The sequence below is a fragment of the Coturnix japonica genome, chromosome 4 (genome assembly GCF_001577835.2).
Source record: "Coturnix japonica isolate 7356 chromosome 4, Coturnix japonica 2.1, whole genome shotgun sequence".
NCBI lineage: Eukaryota > Metazoa > Chordata > Aves > Galliformes > Phasianidae > Coturnix > Coturnix japonica.
The window spans coordinates 81,358,807-81,371,215 of NC_029519.1; the positions used below are offsets into that span (position 1 = coordinate 81,358,807).

At 46.0% G+C, this 12,409-nt stretch overlaps 1 protein-coding gene across 2 annotated transcripts in view; it reads left to right on the forward strand.

Annotated features, from left to right (window-relative positions):
- SFXN5 (sideroflexin 5) overlaps positions 1-12,409 on the forward strand; it is a 73,047-nt gene that overhangs the window by 28,074 nt on the left and 32,564 nt on the right. The window contains exons 7-9 of one of the 2 annotated variants that reach the window (XM_015863029.2): positions 3,603-3,656; positions 4,067-4,123; positions 4,996-5,061. In XM_015863029.2, the coding sequence (XP_015718515.1) occupies positions 3,603-3,656; positions 4,067-4,123; positions 4,996-5,061 (177 nt within the window). The remainder of the gene's footprint in view (positions 1-3,602; positions 3,657-4,066; positions 4,124-4,995; positions 5,062-12,409) is intronic. The other variant, XM_032444619.1, reaches the window with a different exon arrangement.

Consider the following 12,409-nt stretch of genomic DNA (forward strand, 5'->3'; position numbering starts at 1 on the left):
TAGCGGGGTGGCTGGGAGCTGAAGGCAGAAAGCAGCCCCCAGCACGGCTGTTGCTATTTGTTGTCATGTGCAGCGTGGCGGCGGTAACTCTGTATGGGGCATTTTAAAGGAAAAGGTTAAACAAAAATGAGTTAACGCTCAAATTGACAATGAAATCGGCCTCAATCCAGAGCTGTCAGAGGAGCCGAGAGCTGTCAGATGAGCCCAATTTCACTAGCTGTAAAGGATAAACTGGAACCTCTTGTCATTTAAAAAAAAAAAAAAAAAAAAAAAGAAAAAAAAAAAAAAGGAAGGGGAAAAAAAAAAAAGAGAAACCAAACGTTTCAAATGTTAAAATTAAAATGTAACATTTATGCCAATCGATCTGTGAAATTTAGTGACAAAATTGGCAGCCTGCTCTAGCATAAAAACAGTTTGAGCCTTGCCTTCAGCATAGGGGGATGGGATTTCCTCAAGAGAGGCTCGGGGTGCCTGCGGCGAGCGCTCGCCTGGGATTAAAGCCTGGTGATAATAATCATTTCTTCTCTGGATTAAGCAGCTCTGCTGCAGCCAAATCCTATGGCTGTGTGTGCATCCCCTGGGCAGAGCCCGGAGCTGGGGAGCTGCCATGCTTTGCTTCCACCTCCATCCTTTCTGGGGCCATGTGTGTGGTTCAACCTTCGTCCATCTTTTCACCTTCCAAAGGTTTCACTCTTCCTTGCTTTGTGTTCCCAGCCAATGAGTGAGGTTTGTTGGGGCTTAGGTAATCCAGCCCAGCACCCTCTGGGCACATCATTTTCTCCAGACATATAAAAATGGGGCAAAACACTTCATTTTTGGTGAGCGCTCATTGGGTTGGAAGAAACAGCCATATTGCCAGCAGGTCCAGCTCGTGGCCTTTTTGGGTTCATGTTGTTTTAGTGGCTCAAGGTTTTTTGTGGTTCACAGTTTTTTGGGGTTTTCTTTTTTGGGGGTTCTGTTTGTTGAGAGTTTACGGTTTTTTGGGTTCACACATTTTTTGGGTTCCCTGACATTGGGTTCTTCTTTGAGTTCACCACGTTCTGGGTTTGTTGTGTTTTGGGCTTGCCATCTTTTAGGTTTGCTGTTCTTGAGTTCTTCAAACTCACCACTTTTTGGGTTCATGGTCTTTTGAGTTTGTTGTCTTTTGGGCTCATTGTCTTTGGGGTTCGCTCTGTTTTGGGTTCTCTTTCTTTGGGCTTAACACTTTTTGGGTTCATCATCTTTGGGGTTCATTGACTTTTGGGCTCCTTGTCTTTGGGTTTCACTGTCTTTGGGTTCTCCTTTGAGCTCATCAGTTCTTTGGTTCATGGTCTTTTGGTTTGTCATCTTTTGGGTTCGCCTCTTTTTGGAGCTCACCATTTTTTCAGGCTCCCCAGTTTTTGTCCTCACCACTCTTAAGGCTCTACACTTCATGGCTGCTTTCCGAAAGCTCCTTGTCCAGTATCCAACTGAGTGCCATTTCAGACAACTCCATAACAAAGGTGTGGGTGAATTTTGCGTCCCTGCTCCTTTGTCCTCTGGGGTGCAGGTGGGGAGCTCAAGGTGCCTTGTTGGGATGGGGGAACACCTGGAGCAGAGCCTCGTGTCCATTGCAGATGACATGCAAACAGAGCAGGGCTCTAGGCTGCAAAATGAGAACTCAACTGCAGACATGCAGAGAGCCGACAGACGTCTGGGAAGTGCCTGCAGCCCTGGTCTGCAGCCACAAAGGGATGTTTGCACCTGATAGGCAATTAAATTTTGTTAGTTGGTACTTTTCTGGTATTTAGAAGCTTTTTTTTCCCCCCTTTTTTTCTTCCCTTTTTTTTTTTTTTTAATATATATTTTGTTTTCCTTCTTAGTTATTTTTTCCCCTGACAGTAATTAAAAGTGAAACTGTACATTTCTTGACAGACTCTTGCACATATGGAGAGTTTGCATTTAAACGTGCCTCTTTCAGTCATACAGATTTTGGGTGCTCTTTTATTTATTTATTTCCCCCTCCCCTCTCTCCCTCCCTCTCGCGCTCCGGCTGCTGCTGCGGGGGCCGCTTGTCTCCTTCCTCCTCCTCAAAGCTTCCGCGGTCCCTGTGGGGCACTCGATGGTTCTGGGGTGAGGATGAGGCAGCACCTGTTGAGTTCATTTGGCTCTGACCGACAGCGATGCAATTAATGACGAGATCCTTGTCGTAAATGGGAGAGGCAAATTAATGGGACTCGCACGTCTTGGCTGTCAGCCAGCGCACCGAGCGGCTGTAACTTGGAGAAAGGCTGGAGGAGGAAGAGCTGGAGGAAGAGAAGAAAGGAAAGATGGAAATGAAAGCAGCCTCCCAGCCCTATTGCCCTTTTGTTTGTTGTTATTTCTCTTTGATGTCCTCGAGCGTGGGAGTTGGCTCCTCTTCAGCTGCTGCTGCTGCAGATGTGCGGGGTCGGATTGAGCTCCAATGGAGAAGTTTTCATTCTCCTCGACATTCCCTAAAGGAAGTGGTGCTGACATGGTCTGTGAGTATAGTTGAACTTGGAGTCTTCTTGCCCAGTTGCCCCATTTCAGCATTTCAGCTCACACTGATACCTGAGCAGCCTGAAAATCAACACATTTGGAATTATAAGTTGTTCAGTCCTTATACTCTTCGTAAAGATGCAAGTGTGATTTTGTGCTGTAAGGACCATCTTCATAAACTATCAGAAACTGTAAGGAAGCAAATGACAATGATGTTTCAAAGCACTACTTCTTACCCAGGAACTCCTGGCCCCACTCATTGGGTTTATTGCTGGGAGACCCTTTGCTTTTCTCCCCTTTTCTCTTCTTACGGGGTCCTTCACAACAACCCCGTGAATCACTACAGGCTTGGGGCAGCATGACTGAAAGCTGCATGGAGAAAAAGGATCTGGGTCAGTTGGTCAACACTTGGCTGAACATGAGCCAGCTGTGTGCCCAGGACTCAAGATGCCCCAGAAGAAGTTGAGGCTGGACATTATGAAATGTTTCTTCTCCAAAAGAGCCATCAGGCACTGATGCAGCTGCCCAGGGAGGTGGTGGAGTCACCGTCCCTGGGGGTGATTCAGAACCATGGAGATGTGGCACTGACGGATGTGGTGATGGGTTGGGTTGGGCTTGGGGATCTCAGAACTCTTTTCCAACCTTTATGGCTCTGTGCTTCTTCAGTTTTTTACCCTTGAGGGGGAAAAGCTGCCATCAAACAGGGCAGGAAGGAGTCTGGCAGCACCGTATCTCCTGCAAGAGATGGGATCTCTGAAGAACTGCAGGACTGAGCCTGAATGGTATTTTGAAACATCCCAGTGATGCTGCCAGGACCGCATGAACAGTGCATAAAAACGGGCTCAGGTCAACAGTTCTCTTCAAACAAAATCGGTGGCTCTGAAACAAGAGCACAAGTACTTCTGGTTGGCACTCCTGTCTTCAGATATTCAAACCTCATTGCTTTCCTGGGTGGTTCTATTCCCTCACCTGCTTGTTCCTGGTTGTGCTCTGGCCACTCACCATGAATTAAAGCCCGTGCATAGAGATAACTTGTTAAAGTCAATAGAATTATGCTTGCTGTTTTCTTGCTTAGCAGAGCATCAATAAGCCATGTGTGTTAACATGAGTCTCTTCTCTTGCAGGTTGTTGGTCTTCTTCTGCCCAACCAGACGATAGCATCCACTGTGTTTTGGCAGGTAAGGTTTATCTGCTTCCATGTCCTGAAAGGGTGGGGGATGTCATGCAAAGGAAAGCAGCCTTGACTTGTGTCTTCAGGACAAGCTGGTAAATGTGGCTTTGTGGCACATTAGGGAGAGATTATGGCTTTTAGCTTTAAAATTGCTTTGTACCATGGACTTAAAGTTTGTTTTTAGTTCTAGTTGCTTATTTTCATGAACCAGTGCTTGTGCACATGCTTATGTGTGGATGGAGTGCTGGTGAAAGCTGCATGCATTTCTGTGTCAGCTCAAAGGGTTGGTGCGTGCACAAGCTTGTACAAAGATGTGGCAAATCACAGGCAGGTCCAAATGGAAAAGGCACTCTTGAGTTTGTAGACCTTTTTTTCTGCAAGGTTACATTTACTTCTCTCTCTTTATTTCCTCTGTAGTGGTTGAATCAGAGCCACAATGCGTGCGTCAACTATGCAAACCGCAACGCGACAAAGGTGAGGAGACCCAGCATATGCGGCGTGTGCTGCGTGCTAGCTCTGTTTTGACATGGAAACATAAGTCTTGTCTCTTTGCTGTTAATAGAAACTGTAGAGTAGGCACTGTGTTGAATTTGAAGCTTGGCCATTCTTTGATAGAGACTTCCACTTTAGACTGCGGCTGTAAATGGCTCGAGGATCTTGAAGTCACTTGAAGCTCAAGAGCAATGCTCAGTGCCTTCACACTGAGCCAGGGTGTAGTTTAATCAGTATGAAGCCATTAAGTTGGGTGTGTAAGTGAGCACAAAGCGATGTCTGTTTGGGTGTTTGGATAGCAAAGGAAGGCTCCCTGGTCACCCTTCTATATCATAAGGACATCCAATATGCAACCCAGGTATGCTGCTGGCCCTGCTCTCTTTCCCTTCCTCAGTGTTGGTTCATCTCTTGTGGGGATGTGGGAGCTCACAAGAGGAATCTGAGATGGAAACCATCCAACTAACTGTGATAGCATTGCAAGGACACGTATTTGATAAGAAGAGTTTGGGGTTCACTGCTAGTGTATAAGAATAGCAGTGGTGGATTTATTTATATTTTTTTCCACTTGCTGAATTTCTTTCACATATTCTTTTAGCTGCTATTATTACAACTTGTGATGCCAATTAATTTTCCATTCCCTTTAACCTTGTTCATGAGGTTACATTTTTCCCTGGGCTCGCCGCTGCTAGATGACAGACCGTGTGTCACAGAACAATATGACAGAACTAAACCTGTCTCTGGTTTGAAGCAAATACAGAAAGAAAAAGTACCCCCAAACAACAAAAACAGCTCAGTTGTGTTTTAATAACCAGAAGTTTGTTTATTGAAAATATGTTTTGTTTTTCTTTCCAAAGCCTTCTCCGACATCCAAGTTCATCCAGGGCTACTTGGGAGCTGTCATAAGTGCTGTCTCAATAGCAGTGGGTAACGCTTTATGTATTACACTACTAAGTAACTGCTCCCTTCCAGCAGCACTGCAGTGCTTTTGAGATGTTTCCTTGAATTGCCAAGCATGTTTAGATTTTAATTGACATAGCTCAGTCTAAACAACAAGAAAGTGTTTTAACCATGAGGATTCTTTGTCCATGCATGCCCAAGCTTTTCAACAGAAGATTTCTGCCACTGACTGCTTCCAGCATGTCCTGCACTGTGCTCTGCTCGGGTCTCTGCGCTGTTGCTTTGCTGCTGGCTGAATTCTTATTATCTACACGTGCGTTAAGATGCTGCTGTATTAGCCCAGGCCAGGCTAGAATGCCTAGAAGTGCTACTGTGAGGCTGCAGGGAGGCAGTGTGACAGCTGACCTGAGCAGTCAGGCTTTGGAGATAGTCCCCTGATGGCTCAGCACATTGAATTAAAGGAATAGTAGAAACATTAAGGTTGGAAAAGACCTCTAAGATCCACAAGTCCAACCCCAACCCATCCCACCATGCCCATTGACCACATCCCCAAGTGCTGCATCATCTTGAACATCTCCAGGGATGGTGACACACCACTCCCTGGGCAGCTGTGATTTCCTGATATCCAACCTTAAAGATCCTTAAAGGTATTTTCTATGGTTTTATTATTATTTTTTTTTACTGTGGCCCAAACTTTGTCTCTCAAGCCTCAGACGTCCTCCTCCAGGCAAGGCTGTGCCCTGGGTAGTTAGCACTCAGCATGCCTACCACGCCATTTGGGTTCCCTAATTCACCTTGGGGCTGTGGGCTTGTTTAGGTTTCTTTTTATAGTGTTTCTACAGAATCAACTGGTGATTGTTAGAAGAATTATGGAGATGGGAGCAGGATGGTTTTCCATGGTGTTAGCTTGGCTTGCTCACTGGCTGCCTCTCCTAGAATTAACCTGTGCACACTGACCAGCCTTCTGTTGCAGTGAGCTCCCACACTTCATAACCCCACAGACAAGAGGGCAGGAGACAGAGAGGAGTGATGTCAGCAGTTTTGTCACCCCACGGAGCTGGCAGGCTGTGATAAGGAAACTTCTTGGACCAAGAATAGAGCTGGCCATGGTGGGATGGCTCTCATGCCTCCTGTACTGATTTGTGTGGGGTGCACTGAAGGTGGACACTTGCAAAAAGAAGGCAAAGTCTGCACACAGTGGTGTCCCCATGCAGACGAGCCCTTGGGGACAGGAGCAAGGCAGAAATCCCCTATTGCTGGCTCAGAGCCGCCTAGAGAAAATCCTGCAGGCAGGGAGCGATTTTTTGTTGTAAATATCTGGATTAATAACCAGCAGCTCCTCAAGAGGTTGTTGGTTTCGCTGTGTTTTGTTTTTTAAATGGTGATGACAAATAATTTAGCAGCAGCCTCGAGTTTCATTATGTCGGATTCTAAGGCCTCAGCCCTCATTAACCAGTCTCTGCTGTCAGTTAGCAACAAATCACCTCCCAGTGTGAGCCTATTAGGACCAGATGACCTGAAAACAAGTGCCGCTGCCTCCAGTGGTCTGCTGAGACACTGATTAATTAAAGCGAGCCCCTTCCATGTTTGCAGTTGGCAAGCGATGCAGGGAGGAGGCTGTGGAAGTGACAGATCAGCTGGGTTGTGATGCTGCTTCCCATCTTCTTAACCCTATGTGGCTTCATCTGAAGGGAGGGACAAACTAACGGCTTCCTCACACGGATGGAAGAGCAGATTTTGGCTTTATACTTCTTGCAGTTAAACCAGAAGTCTCAGCAAATCTTTGCAAGTAGCATTATTCTATTCTCATGTGAGAGAAATGAGAAATCTCTGTTACAGAGGAAGCAGTGTAGATCCGACTCCAGATCAGGGACCACTGATGTGCAGTCCTTTGGGATAGGGAATTTTAGAGGAATTGATATGTATTTGCTATATATTAATATGGGGTATATAAATATAAATATTTAATATAAATATAAATACTTTAAAGATAACTTCCAGGATTTTTTTTTTCAATATTCCTTTTCCTTCCATCTTACTCATCTGGCACCTGATTTAGTGGTTGGAACCAGATGATCTCGGAGGTCCCTTCCAACTCAAACCATTCTACAGTTCTTTGGTTCTACTCCTAACCTGATTCACAGAATAACCCCAGGCAAAGGAATCTATTTCTTCTTTAGTACAATATTGCTTAAGACAAGTCTTGAGTTGACCTCAGGAGAAATAACCTTAAGCTTGGCCATGGGGAAGAAGGTGGAGGAGCCAGTGTACCAGATCTCCTCTACATCTGATGTCCTTATTTGTTGTATATGGCGTTCCCTCATCCTTTCTGCCAGCGACACACTGCTCCCCATCAGCACCTGACATGAAAGAGAAAATGAAAGCCTTTATCTGAGATCAGTCATCTTTGGGATAGAAGAACAAGTGGGGTTTGTCCCCATTAGAAAAGCGTCCAGATTCCCTCCTTGAAATATGCCAGCTTATGTAACATCAAAGATGGCTTTTATTAAGAGAATGTTTGGGATTGTTTGTGGGCTCAGGTCTTGTCAATACAAAGATAAATGTGTTGTTCTTGCTTAGCAACCTGAGCTAGGTTCAGAACAAAAGTAGGTGTTTTGTCTTCTATGGTGTAAAACCAGAGCTGCAGTGGCTTGTAACCACAACCACCAGCCAGGCTCTGGTTTTGTGTTGATCTATTTGCTTGAAACATCACAGAATCATTAATGTTTCTAATGACCTCTTAAGATCCCCAGGTCCAACCCCAGCCCATCCCCACCGTGCCCACTGACCATGTCTCAGTGCCTCATCTCCATGGTTTGACCACTCTTTGGGAGAAATTTTCTCCTAATATTAAACCTGAACCTCCTCTGGTGCAGCTTAAGGTCGTTCCTAAGCAGGGTATGAATGTTTCCTTTTGGATTACCTTACTGGCTAACCTTGGGTTAAAAAATCAGGTTGATTGATAACGCATTAATAACTCAGTGCCCTGTTCTGGTATTGATGTCTGGCCTTGGAGGCACACAGGAGGGTGTTTAAAGCAGCTCTTCATGGACAGATCCACTGTGCTCTTAAAAGTGTTGATACAGAAAGGCCACCATGCTTTCTGACCCTAAATACCAGCTTTGGACCATGAACCCCATTGTGTCCACTGAGCCATGTCCCTCATGTTGTGTCCCTTCTGGTTGCTTGTCACCCCTCTTGTCCCTGCAGGTGAATGGAGTGAATGCTGCTTGGCTGGGTGCATCCAGGAGGATGGCCTCAGCTATCAGCTCTGTATTTCAGGGTAGGGGTGTGCAGCCAAATGTCCCAGTATCAGCTCTGATAGACGGAGTTCTTCAGAGCAGGGACTCAACCAGAGGTGCTCCAGGATTCAAAGTCCCATTATTGCAGCAAGAAAGGAGGTCATCCTAGGGCAGTTTTTTCCGTAGTGATGTTATTTCTAAGAAAACACACCTTTCTTGTTGGAAGAGAAACAGAGCAGCTTCCTGCAGAGCTGTGAGCACAAGGATGCTCTGCTGTCTGTCTGGGCTCACATCTAAACCTGTGCACAGAGAAACCAGAGCTGGTGGATGTATGGAGCTGCTGTGCACAGTGAGCCCATAGAGTTCCTCACTGCTAGGAATGCTTTCTGGGGGCTCTCGTGGTTACCATAGGGTTTTCATTGGTTTCATAAATCATAACCCGAGTGGGGATCTCAGGTGTGGTCACAACTGGTTGAGCAGAAACGTTGCCTAAAAAAAATGGAACTCCTAAGTTTATATTTAGTTGTAAAATAGAAAAGGTGCAGGAGCCTGAGCTGCAAAGCCAAGCCTAGCGTGCATCTAAGAGATCAGCTTCAAGCAGAGCTTGCTCCTGGACAAATGGGCATTGCAAAAATGATATTTTCAGATCAAGCAGGTCTTTTTCCCCTTAGAAAAAACAACCTTTGTCTTGAAAACATCCATTGTGACCGAAGATATTCTCAACCCAACTCAGGATTTCAGCAGCAAGATCTTATTTACCTTCTCCGAAGGAAGCTGAGAGGTGAAGACGACTCAAGCATAAGATTACAGCTGTAAAATGGTATTAGCATTGTGATGGCAGTGTCACAGCCAGCTTTTGGCAATAGCTGGCCTTGCAGCCCAGGCTCCCACAGCTCAGCAAACTGTATCGCTGCTGCCGTTCCCAGGGAATGTTTGCTGCAATATGCAGATTTAAAACTATTGTAACACCAGGGAGTGAGAATAATGGGGGGGAATAAAAGTGCATTTATATATTGCAGCTCTGTTCTTGGAAAAAGGAAGAGATGGGAGAGGAAAAGGAAATAAAAGAGGAGAGAGAAGAAAAGAAGTGAAAAGAGAAAGGAAGGGAGAGAGGAGGAAAGAAGGGAGAAGAAGGGAGAAAAAAGAGGGAAGAAAACAGGGAAGAAAATAGAAATGCATGATGCTTGAGGATGGGATATTTACCCAAAACTAGAAGGGCAATCGAAGGCAGTAATGAGATAAATTAGAGCTGGGCTGACTCAGTACCCTTAGAAAATTCACCAGATGAAAAAGAACAGGATCTTGACTTATTTTCCCAATTCAAAGTGGACAGGAGCACCTGTTGGCCCGAGTGGTCCCTTGGTGGCCCGGAGCACCCACACTCTCCTGCTCACACCATAACTGGCTGCTTGCTCTCCTCACCATCGCACGCTGAACTCGCGCACACACGGACACCATTTTTCGCCTTCCTCTCCAGGTGAAGGTGCCCCTGTGGATTTTTCTAATCCCAGCTCCCTCTTCCTGATAATTGTTTGTGAGCCATGCAGAGCGGCTGCATTGACAGCCTGCGAATGGGGTGTGATGACCGTAATCAGGTTGTGGGCCACCCACCGCCCTGGGGCTGCTGTGTGCAGCATGGAAAGCACAGGACAGAGGGAGTCCATGGAGAGCATCCGAAGGAGGGCAATGGAGATGGGGCAGTGGGCACAGCCCTGAGCTGCCAGAGCTCGTGATGCATTGGGGTGCTGCTCTCATATTCAGATTCATGTCTTGGACATGGGAACTATTGTTCTCTTCTTTGTTCCCTATCATCTATTAAATCATTGCACTGTTTTCTTCCCCTGATGTGCCCAACTGTGGGGCTGCTGCCATTATCCCTTCTGCCATCATTTTGGGTCCAACCAACATTATCTCCTTGCCTTGCTCTTGTTTCTCTCCAACTTCTTTCTCCACTTAGTTCATTACTGCTTTCCCTTCCCTGTGCTCCTCCATTCTGTTCTCCTTGGCTTGGTAAAGCTCCAGTTGGTAAACAGCCCAGTTTCCCATCTCTCTGCCTCCATCTTCACCTCTCAGCCCTAATGAATGATTTTTTTCCTTCCTTTTCCTAATGCTCTTTTCTTTAGTTTAGCTGGATGGGGCTCATCAGATCCAATTAGTGCCGTGGTGTTTTAATTCAGCAATCTGGTGATTTTGGGGCTGAAGGAGAAGCTTCCTTCGAGCCATTCCCTGTTTCCAAACTGACTCTCTAAGTCACCTGAAGCAGCTCAAGCTGTGGTATTCAGTGGGGTATTGCCCATTTGCTGCTGAAACCTTGGAAAGGTGTCCCTGTTCATTGCAGGGGAGCTGGCCCTCGGAAGTCTCTTCCAATTCTATGGATTCAATGAAAGCCAAACCCCTTGCATCAGTGGAGCCCTAACCTATATGATGAAGTCTAGAGATCCTCTCATCAGCATCTTCCAACTGATGCTGGCCTTGTTTGCGGTACTCCGTCTATATCATAACAATTTGCTGTCAAAATAATGTGAAATAACTTCTTTTTGAGTGAACCGCCGATGTATTTACTGCTCTGGTTTAAGGGAGGGGGTAGGGTTGGAGCTCCGTCAAGTGAGACAGTCATTGCCAATGTGAGACATTCAAAACTATTAGTAGTCATAGAGGAAAAAAAGCTGAATTTTTAGAATAATTAAGGGATTTTGTTGGGATTGGTCTTGAGTTTTCCATGCTTTTCAAATCCATGTCATAGTGAGCATGAAGTCAGAACTTTTTAGGACAGAAAGGAAAGGAAAGGAAAAGGAAAAGGAAAAAGGAAAAAGGAAAGGGAATCTCTCAGTAGCTGATTACACACTTGGCTCCACAGACTCCCACTCCACCAGCCCTGGTTTTGTGGTGCAGGAGTTCAGAATCACCAGGGTTCAGCTTCCCCAGCTCATCAGGATGCGCTGTTAACCAAACCGAGGATGGGCTCTGCAGAATGAAACCTCAAAGAAGGTGCAATCTAAAAGAGCTGGATCTATTCCCTAGTCTGGATTGCAGCATGGGAATATCCTGAATCAATTCTACAATGAAACTCCTATTTAAAAGCCACAATCAGAGCTCACAACTGCAACGAGGAGCACTCTTTGGGCCTAAGTTCAGACATCACCACTGTGGGTATTTCCATCCCAGCTTGTTCCCTGGGCTCCTTTCACAGTCAGCAGAGCTGAATGGGCACCACTGGAGGTGTTTTGTGGGAGCACTCATAAATGTCTATCTTGGGAGTAGAATAAACACCCTGAAAAAGGCACATTTCTCAGGGCTGGACTGCAAAGTGAGCCCATCTGGAGGTACCACATTTGCTCTGATGAATCCCACCTGACTCCATTGCGTGTTTGCACAGCACAGCGTTGTAGATCCCAGCTCTGTGACTCAGACTGTGGGCAGGGTGAGGATAATAATACTCCCGCGGTTGTTTTCTTAGCTCCAGTGATGAATTTGACTCTGCAGTCGGTGTTCTTTGGCCAGCCCTAGGAATTACACCCATTGGCTTCTTGCTGGTGGAAGAGCTCCATTTCAGAGCTGGATGTTCTCCTGCTCGCACGCTGCTGTCCCTCTCCACGACCTGCAGGAAGAAGTTCACAGGTCGGCTCGAGTCATTGCAAAACTGTAAAAAACAATCCCTCATTAGTCCTTTAAACCCGGTCTTCGTGTTGGGAATTTGGGAGATTGGATTTAAATCTGTAGCAACATTTAATTTCATATTCACAGCGGGGTGGTTGCTGTAAGTGGAGGAGCGATTTCATCTGCGGCACCAAATTGAATCTGAAAGTAAAATGCTTTTTATTACCACCAGCCTCACAGCAGCGTCGCTCCCAGGCTTGGTTGCATCTTTTCTGTTTCCAGAGCTGTTGCTCTTCCACTTCACGTTCAAATCCTTCCATCAAACCTACAAGCAGAGGCTGGAAACCCAACGCGGTTTGTCATCTCCGCAGATGAACTGTCTGCAGGCTATAAATACTCAGCTCCATGGGGCAGCACCATGCTGGGGGCTGTCGTAGCTTCACTTTTACAGGCAGGCTTTTTCAGATGGATGTCTGGAACCGTTCAATTCTACAAATCCCAGAACTTGGAAAATGTAAGAAAACAGCAATCG